At 38.0% G+C, this 21,615-nt stretch overlaps 1 protein-coding gene across 2 annotated transcripts in view; it reads right to left on the bottom strand.

Annotated features, from left to right (window-relative positions):
- Positions 1-248: 248 nt before the first annotated feature.
- The window catches only part of GPR63 (G protein-coupled receptor 63), a 58,030-nt gene continuing 36,663 nt past the window's right edge, over positions 249-21,615 (bottom strand). The window contains exons 1-2 of one of the 2 annotated variants that reach the window (XM_082475359.1): positions 10,348-21,559; positions 249-5,827 (exon numbers count right to left, since the gene is read on the bottom strand). In XM_082475359.1, coding sequence (XP_082331485.1) covers positions 4,418-5,677 — 1,260 coding nt within the window. In that variant the 5' untranslated portion in view covers positions 5,678-5,827; positions 10,348-21,559 and the 3' untranslated portion in view covers positions 249-4,417. Of the gene's footprint in view, positions 5,828-10,347; positions 21,560-21,615 lie in introns of those variants that run through there. The other variant, XM_082475358.1, reaches the window with a different exon arrangement.

Genomic DNA, 21,615 nt, shown 5'->3' with positions numbered 1-21,615 from the left:
AGAAATCATTTCATCAAAATAGAAGCAAACATTGTCACTGCTTTGCCAGTGACAATCCAATTTCAAATGACTTAGCAGGAAAATTTTTATAACTCTCCTAGACAGAATGTCTTAAAACTGTCTCTTAATACTGATAGTCTTTTGCCAAGTTTCATGTCATCCTTAATTACTCTGAGAATTTCTAAAACTAGAATACATATACAGGCTTTAAGAGCTAATTTGAAAATAAAAACCCAAAGGAAGCAGGATTTGAAACTAAACTCAGATTTTAATTTAACAGAAAGTATTATTCATGACAATTTTTTTCTAAGATAAATGAAGTAGTCCTTTTAAAAAAACTTCACTTTTAGAAATGTTAAACATTTATTCATTTTCTTATTGGGAGCTCTTTTCCTGGTTGTAATAAGAATATGCACAAATAATCATACATTTTGATTTTGAATATTGCAACCCAAAATTCAAAGTGGTTTTTTCATATAGGTTAGGTACTATTGTAAAATAAATTAATTTTAATTACAAAGGACTAGTACCAATATATATCTAAGAACTGTATTACCATTTACTTGTAATAACAAACATGTGCTTTGACGTTTTCATTTATTATTATAAAAATCGAGTTTTCAATGAAGACTATGGTCGTGAAAATAAATTTGAATTAAACAGTCCTTTAAACATAAACTAAAAATCATGGAAGAATAAAATGTCAAGCAAGTGGACATTTTTCCTGTGATATATACATAAATATTGTCATGTAAACAAAAGCAAAGATCAAGATTAAGTTAAATATCCTTGTCAGCAACTGAAATACATAGATTAAAATGGTTATTTTATTTTCTTCATGCTTCCACTGAACACAGCTGGCATAAGCACAGCAATAGGAATTGGATGAATCTTTGCATTCCCCTCATACGCTTTAGGAGGATACATACAATAAAGACACCTCTCTATGAGAAAAGAAAATATTAGAGGAATCAGACTCCTGAAAATCATGACTTTCAAATATTAAGTCACCTTTTTTGCCCTTTCGTTTATCAGAATTTTGCCAGTTGAAAGACGGTAAAGCTGACACTGGCATGATCCAGCACTAACACGAGTGGCAGCAAATTAGGCACAACGATACACAGATTTTCCTCTCAATGCGGATTATCCATGCACTAGGAGATAATGGCTTCCAACACAAAACAAACATTTTTTGGATAAAACAGACAATATTTAAGTGGATATATTTTCCACAGGAGTGTTTCTTTGAAGTGTGCCCCAGAGACCACTTGAATCAGCATCAGGCCAAATACTCAACAAAATAAAAGTGTGCATTTGTGGGCCCAATCTCAGACCCTCTGGGGGCCCTGGGGATCTGTACTGTTAACAAGCCCCCCGGGAATACTTAGACACAAATTCATATGAAAGTTTGAATATCACTCTTGCAGACTATTGGGGATTTCTTTTGACTCTTTCTTTGACCACAAATATTTCATTATCTCTTTCCTGCTTCTTACTTATTCGCCAGAAGGAAAAACAAAACCAAAAACATTTCTGATTTTGTCAGCAAGTGGTGATAACTAGTAGTGGTATTTTTTTCCCCCTCAAACAAATATAGAAGAATAGGCAACATATGATACTGCACCTAAATATTTCAAAGGTACACCACAGTACTTTTTTTTTAAAGCTTTCAAAATGTATACATAATAAAAACGTTCAAAATGGTTTGTAAACTGTCATCTGATCAAGATGATCCAGTGTAAAGAGAACTGCTATTCAGTGTGGTTGCTGAATTCTCACAAAGGCCCCTCACGGTTGTCTTTCACAAACACTGAGCCTCTTAGCAGGCACCCCAGAGCTCTCACCAAAAGATGCACTTGCCTACCAGGCAGCACTAAAGTACCTAAGGATTGCTCATAAAAATAGGACAAAGAAAACAAAAGCTCAGTTTCAACTCCAACCACAAAAGGAGTCTCAAGACCTACTGCCGATATGTAAGATGAATACAGATCATGCTGACTTTCCTCAGAGAGAGTCTAATTTCAAATATACTTACTAATATCTGCCTGAAATCTAGTTTATATTGAAAGTGGAAAGCATGATACACTTCAATGTGCTACTAATATCTACTACAGTGTTTATGTTCTATAAGATCCCTATGGATAAAAGCAATTTTACCTGTGAATAATATAAATTAGAAACCAAAGAGGTAGGCGAGTATCATCAGAAGATGATCTCAAAATAACATGTTGAATAACATGCTTGAATCCCAAAAGAGAGGTTAACTGGAAAATGAGTTCCAATACCATGACAACTGCCTCAAGAGCAGGGTTTCCCAGGTCTTTCATGATGACATCCACCTTCCAAAGTCCTGACTCCTGATATGGTGCCATATGCTCTTCAGATATTCAATTTTAAGAAACATCTAATGAAGTAAAATGTAAAAAAATAATACTGGAGACCAAAGAGTGAAGTTGACATCAGCTGGGCTCTTTAAAAATCTCTACTCACATTAGAGTTGGACAAGACCTTGAAGATTCATCTAGTCCAACTCTCTGGTTGTACAACTGAAGAAAAGAGGCTCATTCCCCACTGGTCACAAAGCACTATAATTCTGAAAACATGCTGTAAATCCAAAAAGTGTTCAAGGTTAACTTGCCTATTTATAAAGCCCATGATGTAGCCAAGAGGCTATACTTTCAGCACTTATGGCCATAGTCTGAAGCCCCATCCCTGGGGGATGTTTTATAATGTGTTCCCATGATTAGAGAGAGAAGGGCACCAAAGGCCCTGGTTGCACCTGGGGTAGGGGAGAGGCAGAACATCATCAAGAGAAAAATAATTTGAAACCCCAGACCTGCCGTAATGAAAACTTGCTCTAGGCTCAGACCAGGGCTTATCTTCACCTCTTTACAGGAGACACACCTGTGAGCACATTCACATTCTTCAATAGCCAGCTCTGCTCTGGGCAAGCACTGGGGCAACAATGCTGTTCTGCCCAGAACATTGAGAAATACAGCTGGACAACTGGAAACATCTAAACCCACAGGGCAAAGACCTATATACAGCTGTATTTAACTTCTCAGTAATTGTCCCTTGTTTTTTTGCAAACCAAAAAATTGCCTTATTTCCCTATACCCTTACTTATCTAAGATTTTTAGTTCCGCTCTAGAAAGGTAGTTATAAATGATTTTATTTTTTCTTTTCTATTTTCCAGACTTTCTGTAATGGTTTCACATTTCTTTTGGCAACACAAAAAATGAAGCTATTTTTAAAAAGAAGGTTTTAGTCTGAAAGAAAATGAAAGGATACACATAGTTCCCTCTTGACTATGAAACGTCCAAACCTGAACTTGAACGAGGTGTCCGTCGTGTGGTACAGTAGAAATGCAGTCTCAGGACTCGGACAGATTTTTGGATCCCAGCTCTACCGCTAACCTCGGGCGGGGTTTTAGTCTCTCTGAGACTTGCCTTCTTCATCTGCAAAAAGGAAGAAATAATACTTCCCTCACGGGGTGCTGTGAGGATAAAATGATGCACAGGGCCTGGCACATGGCAGACGTCTAGTAAATGGTGCCCCTTCTCCGCACTGGACTCAGAGAATCCGTGGGTAAAAGGAATCACCGCAGCCCACACCAGCCACAGCCTCACTGCATCCCATTTAAATTTGCAAGGGTGCTTCAACTCCTCAACTCTGCCCTACTGCTCTAAAGAATCACTATTGTGCTTAGAAACACTTCTTCATTTTTATGTTCCCTCCTTTAAAACTGTACACACAGACAAAACATTTTTAAAAAACTATCTTCCTAGAAATAATGCAATGTTTCCTAACGCACGACATGTCATGTATAAAAACAATTCTGGAAAACATGACTGAATTAGTTTGTACATTGTTTCTTAAAGTGCACCAAAGTAAATATTCATGACCTTTAAAATGTCACTAACCCCCTTGGGTTACCTTTTTAAATAAAACTAAATATTTATCTGCGGAGATGTATGTAGTTTTTGGCTCCAGTGTGATGGCAAACAGCAGCAGTGTCTTCCAGAAAAAAATAATTGATAAACTCGACAAAGCATATCTTAGCAGCATACAGAATACCTACAATTCACTGTAACTGCAGGCTCAATAAAGCACAATCCTGATTCCTACTAGAAAAACAAAATCAATCAAAGGAACAGAAAACCATCTCCCCACCCTAAATCAAGGATTTCTCTTGAACCCTGGAGGTAACACGTGTGATCACTTCCCTATTGTGTATCCTTGGTAACAGACTTATATAACTAATCACCATTCTTTCTTTACACTGCACACACACACACACACACACACACACACACCCTATGAAAAACAATATAGTTTAAGTGGAGAAGCCACGAGAAAAAAATTCAAAGTCAGATAAAGAACAACCATCACCCAAAATGTCAGGCAGTTCCAATATTCACACCACAGTCCGATGTTCCCCACACACGTAGACAGCACTGGGGCGTATCCGTCGCCTTGTGTGGCCAGGGAGCCGCGGCAAAAACTTGAGGGACTTAGGCATCATGTCCAGGCAGGCGTCATGGAATTTCTTAATCCTCCAGTAGTAAATCAGTGGGTTCAATGCAGACTTGAGGTAGCAGAGCCAGAGTAGCCAGGTGCTAATCTCAAAAAAGTTGTGTTGATAGTAAAAGTGCTTGCTGAATGTTGCCACAAGGCTGTAAGTGGTGAATGGGGCCCAGCAGCAAATGAAGACAGCAAAGAGAATCAAAATGGTTGTGAAGGCACGTGTTTTAAAGCCCATGTCAATGCTCATCTGGAAGGGTCTCTGTAGACTCATGAGACCCAGTTTGCTGGCCTGGCTGAGGCATATACCTTCAGGGTAGCTATGGATCCTCAAGGCGTTGTGCCGAAGGGTATTGAGTATGCCCATAAACGAATACAGTATCACCAGGAAGGGTAGGAAGAAAGAAATGAGAGAAATCAAAATCACATAAGCCTGGTAACCCGGATTGGTTGTGTACCCAAACACACACTGTGGGGCTCGGGAAGGTATCTGCAGGTCAGGGTTTCCTACTGCCAAAGGAAAAGCTACACAAAAAGAAGTTGCCCAAGAAACTGCAATGAGAACCTTAGCCCTATATGGATTTAGCTTATCCTGCCTCTGGACTATAATAAGAAACCTATCAATGCTAATGATGAGCAAGATGGCTACTCCCTCTATCACAAACAACCAGAAAAACATAGCAGATACCCTACAGAAGAATTTCCCGAAAATCCATCTGGTGGTAAGAATGGTGACCAAGGCAAAGGGCATGTTCAGAACTGCAAGCAACATGTCTGCAAAAGCCAGGCTGGCCAGGAGGATGTTAATGGCGGAGCGCATGGCAGCTTTTTGGTAAACCATGAGGCAAACAACCAAGTTCCCAAGAAAAGACACAAACAGAATAAATATCATCATAGCAGAAAGGATGATCTGGAGAGGCAAGTTTAGGCTCTTTAAAACTGCTGGTGTTGGGGGCACAGCTGTACTATTCAGTGTCAAGGAACTCATCCCGGTGGGAGCCATGGTTTCAGAACTGTATCTAAGCAGCGGACCAATGTCGGGATGCTGGAACGGTGGAGGGACCGTAATATTCATGTTGGCGTTTTCATAAACTACGAATGTTGTGTTGGATGCCCCAGTATGGGATGCAGTCAACACCGCAGAGAAGACCATGGCTTCAGCAGGGTGCAAGGCGCCGGCAGAGATGTAGGTGTTCTTCAAGCATTTCAACACAGAGCAGCAGGATCATGTTTCACTGATGGGCTTGGAAACACACTCTGGAAAACGGACAAAGACTTCCATCTTCCATAGGAGTCCTTTTGCCTGAAAACAAGCCCAAAACACAAAAAATGAATGGGAATGAGTTTTGTAAATAACATTTGACTTCTTACTGTTCATCATGAAGGACCAGTTTTGCGCTTTTTTTTAACCCTTTAAACATATTTAAGTCTCTGTCCTAGTCATCACTAAAGTACTGTTGTTCTGTTGTTTCATTTTTAGTCAACTACAATGGAAATTTCATGACATTCATGTATAAAGTGAAAGTGAAAAGAATGAAAATGTATTACTGCCTTAAAGGCAAAAATTATAACTTTACAGTTAATTTTTCTTTTAAATTTCCAGGAGCAGCATAGCCTCTCCACAGTCACTATTAATACAGATTTTATTAATAATGGTTCTCCTGAGAGTATTCTTGATAGCTCTTTGGTACAGGTTCATATTCCATTTTTACATTCGCACAAAACTAGTTGGCAAAGAACCTTGAAATCAGTATCCTATTTAACACATGATAATCAGACACTTTTGCTTTAACACTTTCACAAGTAGGAACTAGGTTATTTCTAATGAAGGGTCTGAAACAGTTTCCTGGCTTTCTATTTTATTTGTAAGTGTTTCTTCCCAGAAATCCCACCACATAACTACTGGAGAAGTTATTCAAGAAGAGAAGAAAAATTATCTGTAAAACGTCTTGGTCATATTTTTAAGACTTCCTTTCTTTTCTAAAGCTCTCTTTGCTTCTCCTATTCTCTCTTCTTTCCCATGCAACCATTTCCACCCTTTATTTTCTGATACAAATACTTCTATCTTCTCAATTTCTTCTCCCTAAGACTTGTATGTCAGCAACTTGATAGATGTCAACCAAGAAATAAAGATGGGGATTCTAAAGAAGATGACTAGGAAAATATTCAGGCATGAAGAATGCATTCTAGAAAACATTTCGCTTTCTCGCTCCAAAAAGTTTATCACCTTTCTCTTATCCTAACCCCCAACTTCTTAATTTCTGTGACCCTGGAGTTTTCTGTAAAGGACTTCCCTAATCTACTATCTTCCTAACCCACTTTTGTTATGCAGGTTCTTATTCTTTACTGGAGAGCTAACTTTAATCTCTTTAATTAGAAAGAACTCTCTTTGGATTTCTGGGTAGATTCCTTTAATAAATCCCTAAGATTGAGGGGGGTGGTGCATAGTAGTTTAAGACAATGCTGTAATTTTCTCATTATATGAATTTACAATTACTCATTGATCTTAGGGGTAAATGCTAAAAGTTCATTTATTCATTTCCTATAGTATTGAGGGTAGAAGCATCCCATTTACGAGACCCAAGATCCAGCACTGTAGCCAAATCGTGGGCTCTCTACCATACTCGTATCTCTCTACAATCCCCAATTTGTGGTCCAGGGCTAACCTTATGAAGAAGGAGAATATTCATCTGTTTGTTCAAAATATTAACTGTACTATACACTTTCACTGTTATAGCTTAATTTCTTTGTCTCTACTAGATGTTATCCATCCTCACATGTTCACTTTGAAATGCAAAACATACCTGGATAAGATGCTCCACTAATCCAGTGACTCCCAAACTTTATTAACCAAAAAGGGCCACTGGGAAAAGGGGCAGTGGTAGCTTTACACCATAATCACCACAAGTCTCTTTATAACTACCTAAATATACATACAAATGAGAATAAAGACTGTGCTTACTACATAAATCAGCCTCAATACGATTCTATCTCTAGAGAAAAAGTATAAATGTGTACCTTAGGCAAATGTGTATATTAAGCCTAAGGTAACAGTGACAACTGTGCTTGACCAAGTAAACAAACATATCCACCCTGAAGGTAGCACACACTTTAAAACACTTAGTTTTCTCGACCATGTTGAGGAACTAAAACAAAAAATGGAACGGAGCCAAAACAAAACCATAATTTAAAAGATGCTTTTTAAGGTTGTTACATGTGTGTATATAGTCACAAAATTTTACTGCCATTGTAAAAACTTCTAACTCAAGTCACTCAATTATTCGTCCATCAAATATTTATTTCAGAGCCTACTATGAGCCAGGCACTGGAGAGACAGTGATGAACAAACGGTGCCTGGATTTCTGGTTAAACAGGACCGAACCACCACCACCTCAAGATTACACTGAAATGACAGTAAAGGGATTTTTAAAAATAAAATGTACAACTCAAAAGGACAAGAAGTATGGATAAAAGATACATCAATAGATAAGAGATTTTTTAAAATGTTTCAAAGCAAAAGGCAGATGGTGGTGTGGTAACTGAACAAAGTAGAACAGAGAACTTTTTATCTTCAGTACTTCCAGAGAAATATGCTTAGAAGAAGCTGAAACACCCTGTAGATCCCCAGAGAAGCTCTGGATTAGGAGGTACCAGTTACCACAGTAAGTGTAGGTGTGGCTGAAAACTCGGAAATTGAAAAATCTATACACAGAGCCATCGGAACCCCACTCCAGGCTCGGGGGTCTTCTCCTCCAGCAACCACATGAAAGCACGTACTCCTGTGCCAGTAGCCCAAGTCCCTGGCACAACTGAACCTGATAAGCACTAAACTTTAGCATATTAGTGCAGGGCTGAACACAGCAGGACTGGATGAATGTCTGCACATTCAGCATGAGAACCTAGCCCCCATCTCCACCCTGTTCCCAGACGGCCAGCAGCCAGGCATATGCTACCATGCAGGACTGAAGGACTCGTCTTTTCCAGTAACTTAAAAAGCCCTAGAGGAAAAAATTCTAGATACTAACATTTGATGGTGTCCCAAGAAAAATGCCAGCTTGGTGCCCAGTTATCCTGGATACTGAAGCCCACCCACTATCAAGGCCAACCCACACACACAGAGCTTCCAATCAGTTTTTCAGTGCTCATTAAATAGAAATGGTAAATTTCCCAAATATATAAAGAATCTATAAAAGGACTAAACAAAAGCAATGTTATAGTTAAACATTAAGGAAAAGAACTGGAATCTCTAATAACAGGGAACGTAACATACATGAACTTAATAATGCCTTTGCCCTGGTATCTGTACATGCTCTTCATTCATTGTACTCCTGGCTACCAGAATAGAAATATTCTCTGGCCTTTCTTTTCTCACTGCAAAGTGTAATAACCAAAGCAGAGCTTTTGAATACTCATTGTAACTATGTTGAAAGATTCTTTCCTCTTAGGCATTCTCATCAAATACCACTGTGACTTGCAGTTTCTTTGAATTTCACAGAAGACTAAATAAAAGTTTTATACTTAAAATTTGTATTTCCAGAGGAAATGGGACAGTAGCAACATAAGAACAGTAGAAAATTAGCTCAGGTCAGTAATATTTGCTTAACAGTCCTAATGTTTAATCTAGGCTAGTCTTTATTTGTCATTTGTCAGAAACTCTTATTACATATTCTAAGTAAGAAAAAATTAAAATTGTATGTGAAGGTACATATATGTGTATATATTCATACACACATACATATATACACACACATGTATGTACACATGTAAAACTCATGTATGGCAGAAGTGATTGAATTTATGATTCTTTCTCTTGTCTTATAGCATCTGCAGAAACAACATTGGGGCAATCAGATTAATGATACAAGTAAGTGTTTTATGTTTGGGGTACGCCAGAATGTCACAATTACTGGAGCTTCACAGGCTGGAATGGGCAGTGGAGGTTGTAGAATTCCCCTGGTCTTCGTCCTTTAGTCTTATCTGCAATTCCAGTGCTTTAGATATTTGTTTCAATTCTCTGAAAAAAGTATATGCTCCTAAAAGGCAGAGACTGATTTTATAAATCTCACTGTCCCCTATGACTACTATGCTTTGCACACAGCCAATGCATATATGGTAAATTATATTTATTTGCATTATGCTTTGTCAGATCAGAGAATTTCTTTACTCACTTTAATATTTATTTATACATTATATGCACATAATTTTGCTTAAAAAATTATCAAAAGAGTGTTTCAATGGCAGTCAAATCCTGTACTACCCTTCACCATTCCACTTCTGTTTTTAGAGGTAGTCATTTTTAATTATTTTAAAGGTTTTTATCAAACGTACTTATTCTTTATATATCTAAATAATATGAAGAAATTGCTACATTTTGATTTATCAGTATTGTATATTACATCCTGATTTCCTAATTAGGATAAGGGTTTAGCTGCCATAGCACCTCCTAACTTACTTCTCATCCCTTCATACTACCAAAATCTTTATTTGAAAATTCTGAATTACAGAAGTTAGTGTTTCTATTAATGTATTTAGGCTAATAGTATATTTACTGATAAGCTAAAAGAATGTTTTCTTTCTTGTATAAATTTTGGATTTCCTAGAATTAATAATTTACTTTTTATTTTCAATTTTTAAAAATAACTATCAATATTTTTTACCTGCTCCACCTGAGAGATTTTATATCTAGAAATGTTATACTTTGGAAGGTCAGATTTATCAACTACATTTTTATCTTGGAGTCATTCTTTTGGCCTCATGTCCCTCCCTGAAGTGATACACTTCTCTCTGTTACAAAGATGCCAGCCAGAAACATCTCTTTACTACCATCTTGGAAATCCTCCTTTCTGCCTTGGGCTCTTGGCTTCCATATTTCCTAGGTCCTTTGTCTTCCACTTCACTGCTTCCTTTGTTCACTTCCTTCTTTTCCAGGAACCAATTGCTTTTGAAGAAGAACACAAGGGAGGTAAATTTTGAGTCCTGTATGTTTGAATAAGTCTTTATTTGTTCATACTAATTGTCTCAGTTTAGAATTCTCAGCTGAAAATAATTTTCTCTGAGAATTTTGAAGGTGTTGTTCTACATCAGTGGTTCTCAAAGTTGAGGGTATATAAGAATCACCTGGAGCACCTGTTAAACTACAGACTCCTGAGCCCCACCCTCTGAGTCTCTAAGTCTGTGGTCTGGGGTGGGGCCTGGAATTTGAATTTCTGGAGGAGAGAAAAAATTAAATTGAGACCTTTAAATTTCAAGCTCAAGGATTAGATGAAGATCCAGAAAGCTTCTTCAACAACAGTGAAAGAAAACTTTTGTCTCCTATTGCCCCAGAAATGGAATTTCTGAAAACTAAATCAAAGTCTAATCCTATGGGTGGCAATGTTACAATGCAAATTGAATTCCCAACCTTACAGAGACTCTTCTGTTAAAGTTAGGGCCTGATGGGGAAGGAGTAGGGGCCTGAAAACTGGGATGAGGATATATGGGGATTTTGAGGAAGCTGAGGCTTAGGACCTTGTGCTGCAGTCTTCTTTGCCAATAGTAATAGCCTTTCCTCCCTTGCCTAATGAGGTTAGCTCTCTCTTTGCCTGAAAAATCAGTAAGGGCCTCACCTAAGATAGCATCTTGCAAGGGACTTTTGCCCTTCCTAAGGACCCTGCCCCATCTACCTCTCTTGCTTCTAGACCTACGACCAGAATCAAGTCCCAGCAGAATCCAGTGTGAGGTATATAAATTGTGACCTAGAAAGAAGTACCATTTATATCAAAAGATATGCAAGATAATTCCAATTTACATAGACAGAAACCAGGGAGTATGTATGGAAATGGATGCTGAGGGTATTGAGTCAGCTTAGAAGGAATATAATGTTAGATCAGATCAAATTTATTGATATGGGCACACTAAACCAAGATTCTGGATTCCCTGTGCTAGCTCAAACGGCTGAAAATGGCTCTAATAGTATGTTCAGTTGGTTGATGGAAGCCTGGTCCCAAAGGTAACCTACACTACATGAAACTGAGATGCCGTAACTCCTTGGTAGAGAGGGAACTATCCAAAGACTTCAGCAGATAGGAATGCTGAACTGGATTTATCATGTAAGACCTGCTCACCCACTTGTAACTACATCACTTGGTAGGATCCAGAGGGCACTGCCTTCACCAAGTCTTTGAGAGATACACTGGTTGAAAGGACCAGCAGCATCCTTGAAGATCTCTATAGTAGCTACTCTCTGAAGACCAGGAATGACAATGGGCAATGTTGTCATCCAAGAAATGGGTTCCTAAATTGAATGGGGATGATAGTATCTCAGAGTGGCAGGGGCTCAGTGACAGTACTTAACAAAAGATGAGGTGAGCATGATTATCAAAATGGGCAGCGAGCAAAAGCTGGAATCAGAATAGTCTGACCTGCAGAGATCACTGGTGTTTGATCATGGTGTTTCTAAGAGAGAAATAGTTAGGAAGCTACCAAGTGCTACTTGATCTGTATAAGCAGCAAAGCTATAAAATAGAAAAATGCAACTCCTCAATCAATTCCCAAACTTGAGCCAGGACACAGACCTAGAACCTCTTGTATTCAAGGAAGCCAGGCCCCTTTGAGGAAAGACCTTGCTACACAGCTATAAATTTATACTATAAATCTTCCAGTCTTCCCCCCAAAACCTGCAACCAATTACCAGGGGAAATTGAGGAAGGGGAAATAATCAGAACTTTGTGGGATTGTTGGATATGGCTCTGAAATGACTCTCATTCCTGGAGACCCAAAATGGCACCATGTTCCACCATTCGGAGTAGGGGCTTATAGAAGTCACATGATTAATGGAGTCTGTGCTCACTTTCAGCTACCACTCACCCCAGAACTCATGCTATCATTATTTTCCCAGTTCCGAAATGTGGAGTTGGTACCGACACACTCAGCAGCTGGCAGACTCCCTCACTGGTTCCCAGACGTGTGGAGTTAGGGCTCTAATGTAAGAAACGCCAGGTGAAACTCCTAGCACTACCTCTACCTATGAAAACCAGAGACCAAAAGCAACACTTTGTTCCTGTAGAGACTGCAGAGATTAGGGTCACCATCAAGGACTTAAAGGATGAAGGTGATCATTCCTAACACATCCACATTTGACTTGCCTATCTGGCATTAGAGAAAACAGATGGATCTTGCAGAGTGCAGATGCTGTACCAGATGTGATTTCTTTGCTAGAATAAATAAACACACTCCCTGGCATCTGGTACACAGCTATTGATTGGGCAAATTATTATTTTTTTCTTTATATGTGCTAGCAAAGAATGCCTGAGCAGTTTGGCTCCAGCTGGCACCCTACTACGCTACCTCAGGGTTCTATCAGCTCTCCAGCACACTCTCATAATCTAGTCCACAGGGACCTTGAGTGCCTCTCCATCTGTAGAATGTCATGCTTTCCATTACGTGCTGACTGAGAAGTAAGTAGTAACTACTCTATACTTGGTAAAACACAGGTGTGCCAAAGGTGGGGAAAGGTTACTTCAAAAATTTGGCCTACCATCTTTGTAAACTTTCTAGGGATCTTGTAGTAGGTCAAGATATCTCTTTCTACCACTAAAAAATAGGCACAGTACTTAGTAGGCTTTTTGGATTTTGATGGCATCATATACTTATTTGGGTATGTTATTCTAACCCACTTATTAAGTGGCTTGCAAAGCTGCCAAGTGGGACATTTAATAAGAGAAGGCTCAGCAACAGGTCCAGAGTGCCATGACAGCTGCTTTGCCACTTGGGCTACATGACCCAACAGCTTCACTGGTGTTTTAAGTGTCTGTGGCAGATAGGGGCTGCTACATAGTATGGCATTTGGCAGTCCTTCTATAGGTGAATCACAACCTTTATAGGTGAACAGAGACCTTTAGGATTTTGAACAAAGCTACAGAGCATGAGCATTTCATGTGAACAGGGTTATCTGACCTTCCAAAGCCATAAAATTGGGTATGCACAGAGCTCTTCAACCTTAAACAGGAGAGGTGAATATGAAATCAGGCCTGGCAAGTCCTATGAGCACAGTTAGGTTAACATAAGCAAGTGGCTCATATTCTCATAGCTCTTATTCTTGCTACACTGATCCTCTCTTCAAATGTCACCTGTGGCCTCAGTAAGACGAGTTCCTTATGACCAACCAGTTACCTAAAGAAGAAAAATTCAGGCGTGATTTAGAAATGGTTCTATACAATATATTGGTGCCACCCAAGAGTGAAGAGTTGTAACACTACAGCCCCACTCAGGAGCCCTTAAGGTCACGGCAAAGGGAAAACTTCCCAGAGAGCAAAGCTTTGAATGGTATATAGTCATTACTCGGTATCCCAGGGGATTGGTTCCAGGACCCCCACTGATATCAAAATCCAAGGATGCTCAAGTCCTTTACATAAAATGGCATAGTATTTGCATATAACCCCCACATATTTTCCTGTGTACTTTAAATCATCTCTAGATTACTTTTAACACCTAATACAATGTAAATGCTATGTAAATAGTTGTAAATACAATGTAAAAGCTATGTAAATAGTTGGTGTGCAGCAAACTCAAGTTTTGCTTTTTGAAACATTCTGAATGTTTTTCCAAGTGTTTTCGACTGGCCGTTGGTTGAATCTGCAGATGCAGAACCAGCAAATACAGAGGGCCTACTGTATCTGGTTGTTCATTTTGAAAGAGACATGTCAGAAGTACTGATCTACACTCATTCATGGACAGTAGCTGATGGTTTGGCTGGCCATATACATGCTCACCAAATAGCAACTTCACAGATAAGGAGCTAAATAATCTGATAGAGAAGATGATGCATTCTACAGAGGTCAACCAACCTTTTTCTCTACTCTTGTTCTTCTCAAAAGGGATTATGAACAAAGTGGCCATGGAAGTACAGATGGAAGTTGTACACGGCTCAGCAACATAGGATTTCCACTTGCCAAAATGAATCTGGCTACAGCCACTTAGTACTTAATCTGACAACACTGAAGCCAAAACTTGACTTAGTGAATATGGCATCATTGTCTGGGGCACCCGCCAGCCATCTGGTGGCAGGTTGATTACATGGACTACTTCCATCATGGAACACTTGGTTCTCATTGGAATACACTCATATCCTGGATAATTCTGTCAAATTAAACTGTCAATCATAAGATCAGTATGTTTAATATCTGTACTTCCTTTCTTTCACAGAATATCCCATATGTATACAGAGAAAAATAATCAGAAAGCTAAAAATCTCTACCTTTTCAGTTACACATTTGGAATAAAACAGTGGCAATTCAAAAACAAAACATTTAGAATTTTGTTTTTAAGTACGTAGAAGCATAGCAAGATATTTAGTCCATACTCAAAGCAGGAATTTGTATTCTTAAAAGAGGATAACTTCTTTTCTCCTGAGTTTTTCTAGAAAGTAGAGTGTGAAAGAATGTCTTAAGCTTTTTTAATATATATAAATTAGCTTTTTAAAAATTTCATAGCAACTCTGAGACTATTACTATTATAATCCCCATTTTAAGTATGAGGAATTAAATACCAACAAACTAGATAATTCAGAAGAAATGGACAAATTCCTAGAAACATACAACTTACCAAGACTAAATCATGAAGTAATAGAAAATCTGAACAGACCAATAATGAGCAGGGAGATTGAATCAGTAATTTAAAATCTCCCAACAAATAAAAGCCAGGACCAGACGGCTTCACTGTTGAATTCTACCAGACATTTAAAGAATTAATATCAATCCTTCTCAAACTCTTCCAAAATACTGAAGAGGAAACAATACTTCCAAACTCATTTTATAAGGCCAGCATTACCCTGATACCAAAGCCAGACAAGGATACTACAAGAAAATAAAATTTATAAGCCAATATCCCTTATAAACATAGATGCAAAAATCCTCAACAAAATACTAGCAAACAGAATTCAAGAGCACATTAAAAGGATCATACACTATGATCAAGTGGGATTGATTCCTAGGATGCAAAAATGATTCAACATATGCAAACATTAACAGAATGAAGGATAAAAATCACATGACCATTTCAATAGATGCAGAAAAAGCATTTGACAAAATTCAAGATATTTTCATGATAAAAACTCAAAATAAATTAGGTATATAAGGAATGTACCTCAACATAATAAAGGGCATATATGACAAACCCACAGCTAATATCATACTGAAAAGTGAAAAGCCTTCCTTCTAAGATCAGGAACAAGACAAGGATGCCCACTCTTACTACTTTATTCAACATAGTACTAGAAAGTCCTAGCCGCATTAAAAATACAGACAATAAAAAAAATAAAAGGCATCCAAATTGGAAAGAAGTAAAATCACTGCTTTTTGCAGATGACATGATCTTAGAGAAAGTCCTATTAGAACTAATAAATAAACTCAGTAAAGTTTCAGGATATAAAATCAATGCACAAAATCAGTTGTGTTTCCATACACTAACAACAAACTACCTGCAAGAGAAATTAAGAAAGCAATCTCATTTACAATAGCAACAAGTTTAACCAAGGAGGTGAAAGATTGTACAATAAAAACCATAAGATTTTGATGAAAGAAACTGTAAGAAGACACAGATAAATGGAAAGATATCCTGAGCTCATGGATGGAAGAGTGCTATTAAAATATCCATACTACACAAAGCTATCCACAGATTCAATGCAATCCCTATAAATGCAGACATAAAACCATACCACACAGTGGTTACGAGAATTAAATAAGATAGGTTGCAAGAGGATTATAAAATACAAAGTGCCATCAAAATACAACATATTATAACCATGATCTTTCTACAGCACTTCCAACTATTTTATGCAATTCATATCTTTATTGGATACCTTTGTGGGAGTATAAACTTGTTCAGCTTTTTGGAGGGTAAACAGGAAGTATTTTTCAATATCAAAAATAAACAATTTAAATACTGTCTGGAATTCCACATTATAGAAATAAAAGCAGAAACATGAAGATAAGGATATTTATTGCAGGATTATTGAAGAGTGAAAAACCAGACCCTTTCTAAATGATCATCAATAAAATAGTAGTTAAATGAATTATAGTACACACAAGCTATCACAAACAATAAGCTAATCCATAATAGTGACACCAGAGAATATTCACAAACACTGAGTGAAAAAATCAACTTGCAGAATGACACACAACATACTCCCAGTTGTGTATGTATGTAGATGTGGGTATATATGTGTGTATGTACATGTAAATGTATACGTTTAAGCAGACAAATAGAAGAACATACATCAAACTAACAAAAAGGATTTCCTCTCTAGTGTGAAAATAAGGGTGCAAAATATATTTTCCTTCTTTACTTCTGGCTTTTTAAATGTTTTTTTCACATCAAACCAATGCTGATCTTTATTATTCTGTGGAACTTTCCTCACTGTTTCCTATATAAAACAGGACGCAGGACGCAGCCTATCTTCTTTATAACCTATCAGCCCTAACACAAAGCTGTGTACTCTAGCGATGCTAGAAATGCAGTAACCATTTAGAGCACCCTTTAACCATGGAGAAGAGAAGCAAGCCATCTAGTTTGTGGATCTTCTTGACAAACTGGGCCCAGTGAAGGCCCTGGGTTCAGGCTTCTCAGGACTCCCAGCAGACACCTCCCACCTCCCCGGGTCCTAGCTCATTGTACACACTCTAAAGGGTGACCTTGAGTCCACTGAGCCCAGGCTGCTGGGAAGGTCGAGAAATTAAAACAACTGCTGCTGTTCTAGAACTCTTCTGTCCCTTAAGGAGTGAAGTATACACATATTTGGCCTCTAGTAAAGACCAGCAGAGGACTAATAAGATAACCGAAGTGTTCTAGCAAATTCATAACTGGCACAGTAGAATAAAAACAGGTGAGAATTTGAAATACTGGCCTTACTCAGACTGTCTGCTTTTGTCTTGAGCAAAGTGAAAATCTAAAGGAAAGGAAAATGCCTAAGAGAAGAAGCACTCATATCCTGGGTTACTGAGCATCTCTCTCCCACTCTGGGCCACAGGCAATGCTGGAGGAGGAAAGGCATCACACCACTGCCCTTCTCTGATACTCACCACACTCTCAGCCAAAAATTTCACTTGGTCTCAAAAGATTCCTCCCTTCACCCATATCTTTCCTCTCATTCAGGAAAGAAATGAAATTAACACTAAGAGAGGAAAGAGACCATGCATCACACATAAATCCATCTTCTTTACCTATAGTGGCCCTTAATACTTGTCTAGAGATTCTAACTAGAAAAGGGGAACGGTAGACCAAGAACACACCAGGATGGACGCAAGTATACTCAGTCTACTCTTGAGTTCTCTAGGGGGAGCCAGAAATAAAGAAACAGGCATTTCAGCTCAGAAGTAGCCCAAATTTCAACTTGATTTCATTTTTACAAAAGCAATCATCTTTATTGGGCATTCTGCTTTAAAATTTAGAAAAACAGTCTACAAATAAATTTATATCACTATAGCAATGTCTACTTTTTTGGGTTGAATTATTATTTTTTGTTTTATCTGTAGATGGAGTAAAAGGAAGCTTTGAACAAACTAACCAGAGGAAAATATTTAACAATCAAGTAGAGTGGATGGGGTAGGGGAAGGCTTATTTGAAGTCATTTTTACAAAGAGAAAATCATCATTGCATCAAAATTTCACTTATTTTCAAGGTATATCTAACTTAAAACCTATATGCAATAAAGCTAAAGGGGAAAAAATGCTATGCGCACATTTTAAGTATGAACCATAGCAATGTTCTATATTTATTAACACTATTCCATTTGTAATATATTTCTAATTCCAACCAGAATACTCACCACAAAATAAGGAAGAATTTTTCTCATGAATGTTCAAAGGAACATTTAGTTCTTCCATGGACATTTTAAAAATTAGATTATTAAGCATGAGGATTTATTTGCATTCATGTTACTTTTCCCCACAATCACCAAAGAGAAATTAAACTAAATATCAGCAAGGGCTTTGTTTCAGAGGAAAATAGTCTAAGCGACTGCTGATGACAATTAAAACTGAAACTCAAGTGGCAAGAAAGCTGAGCATTTAATAGAAAAGTAAATTAATTATAATTAAAAACTAGGAAAATGTATTTTTTAAGTGGCTAATAGAAGATTAACCTTCTGGAACCTTTCTAGGAATACAAAAACCAACAGAAATGATGAGCCCCATGGGTGATGGGTTTTGCTCATCTCCTTTTGTCTCCTATTTCTAATTCTTAGTCTTTGGCTCACATTCATTAGGTCGTTGTTCTGCTGAGAAATCTTTACCTGCCTTGAAACTATTATTGGGGAAAATGCAGGCCAATTTAATTTCATCAGCCTTTTTGAATAATTCAGACACATTATTTAACCTGCCATTGATGTTTCTCACAGTGGTGTTCGATTATAAATTCAAGGAAATACCAAGTCTTATTAGGTAATGAACCTGGAATCCTTTATCACAGCTCTGCCTAGAACTATAACTGCTGTGTTAAAACTTGAATATCTCCTTTTTTTGCCTATAAACTACTTGCATAGAGCAAAGGGTGAAAACAAGTTTTGTTCTGTTTTGTTTTTTATACCTAAGGGACTATATGGGTACTCAAATTGAAATCCACATGCTAATTAAAAGCAATATAATTTAGTCTGATTTTGAGAAACACACATAAAAAAGAAAAAAAGAAGATTTAAGCTTGGTTCTTTTCTTCTCAAGCCGTATGCAATCTCCTCCCTACCCACTCCTTCAATTACTGCCCGAATGCAGACACCTGACAAATATGTTCCAACGGCCCAAACCTTACTTCTGAGTTCCAGGCTCACATACCCAACTGTTCACTTCACATCTGCACTTGGATATCTCAAAGGCACCTCAAACCTTAAATGTCCAAATTAAACTTAGGGGGGTGGTCTCTCCCCCCTCTAAGTGACCCCACACCAGAGTTCCCATGTTCAGTGACTGGACTGCCACCCATCTGGTTATACAAGCCAGAAACCTAAGAGTCACCTTGACAGCTTCGTCCCTCAGCTATAATTCATTCCTTCCCCCGAGAACTGTCCATTTTAACTCCTAAATGTTGTGCCTTTCAGGCCACTTCTCTCGAACCTCTCTGCCATCACCCTGGTCCAAACTACCAACAAGTCTCATGAGGCAGTAATTTTTTCCTGGGTTATTCGCAACTGATTCCCAACACCTACGACTGTGCCTGCCACATGGTCCACGTTCAGTAAGTATTTGCTAAATGGATAACAGCCTCCTGCTAACTATTCATCCATCCCCATAACCCATTTGCTTTGTGAACTTTTTCTCTTTTGTTACTGTGGGAATCTTCTCTGGCCAAAACCTAGCCAACCCCCCACTCCTGTCCTATTGTCTCATTTCTACATGTATTTCTCTGTGATAAGACTCCATTGGCAGTCACTTTACAGTTATCCATGGCATCCCTAGATCCGTACCTGTGTGCAGGCCTGCCCCGCCCCTGCCCCAAATGGAGAACAGACTCTAGGAAGGCAGAGATGTGACACACTTTTTGCTCAGCACTGTGTCCTTAAACCCAGTTAAGAACCTGGCATATAGTATACACTCCATAAAAAGCTAGTGAGTCATTAATTTTTAAAATTCTTTCATCATATTTATAACTCAGTGTCTCCTTTTAGTCTCTGTTTGTGAAACCCTTAAAAAAAGAGTTTATTCTACAGCATTGTCTTCATACTTCTTTACTAAAACATTTGGTCTATCTTGTCTCTTTGGGAAGCAAGCTACAGAGATTAGTATAGTAATACAGGGAATAGACAAAGTCAAGTACCCAGTGGGATCTGACCCTCAGGGCAGTTTTCTGTTCTCTAAGTAAAGAGCCAGAGAGTTACAGGATCTTAGTTCCCCAACCAGGGATTGAACCCGGAGCCCTGGCAGTGAAAGCGCGGAGTCCCAACCACTGGACCGCCAGGGAATTCCCTCCACGTACCTTTTCTAAGGCTGCAAATTGGACTAAGCACCTTGTCTCTGTGCTCCAAGTGCACTCTCTGCACACCACCCCCACCAAGTTAGCGCTGTGTTACAGTGACATTCTCTCCCCAGGAGCAAGGCATCTGGTAGGAAGTTTTTATTAGGTCTTTCACTAAGGCCAGACGGTGAGGGAAGACTGATTTTTAAGAAGTAATGGGGATATATGTATGCATACGGCTGATTCACTTTGTTGTACAACAGAAACTAACACAGCACTGTGAAGCCATTATACTCCAATAAAGATGTATAAAAAATAAAAAATAAAAAATTTTTTAAATTTTCAAAAATTAAAGAAAAAAAGTAATCTGGGATTCTCTTGGATTAAATGCATTCTGTTACATATAACTACCCACCAAGTAAAATACCCACCTCTGTGAATCCCTGTAATAAAGTAACAGAACTGTCTCACACTTTAGGATTTAGAGATAATTTTAAACTTAGAGAAAAAAAAGCTACCCAAAAGAAAGAACATTTCCTTTTCCTAATCATCTGCTTCTAGTTCCCATTCCCACACATACACTCCAAATGCTGACAGCTCTTTAAGACTCTTTCAACCTAAATGACCAATATTTAGAGGCCTAGTTAACTCAATAAGACATGATTCAGACACTTTAAGTGTTACTTAAGACTGTAAAAACATGGAGAAATGCTTATAATGTAAAGTCATAAAACACAGGATGGAGTATTGCATTTTTATATACTTAAAACTGTTTTACACACACACACACACACACACACACACACACACACACACATACACACACACACACACACACACAGCCTCAAAAGAAATAAACATTCAAATGCTGAAAGTAATATGTTAATGGTGGTAGGATTGTGGGCTTTTCCTTTTCTTTCTACTTTTTAATGTCTTTTTATTATTTTTATGAGAAAATAAAAATAATTAACTTGAATCCTGAAGAATATTTTCAATATATTTGAAAGAAAGCATAAAGCCATGCCTCATTGAAATTCTAATATAGTAAAACCGCAGTCTATAAGAATTATTCATTATAGCTGAGTGGCCCAGCTACCACTAAGGTGAGTGAATGAGCTTCTCCACCTTGATGACAGACATATTTTTTTTGTTTGTTTGTTTTTGTTTTTGTTT

The sequence above is a fragment of the Balaenoptera physalus genome (genome assembly GCF_965194825.1).
Source record: "Balaenoptera physalus genome assembly, chromosome: 9".
In the NCBI taxonomy this organism is placed as follows: Eukaryota; Metazoa; Chordata; class Mammalia; order Artiodactyla; family Balaenopteridae; genus Balaenoptera; species Balaenoptera physalus.
Note: the sequence above shows the minus strand (reverse complement) of the source record. Positions and strands in the feature narration are given on the sequence as shown.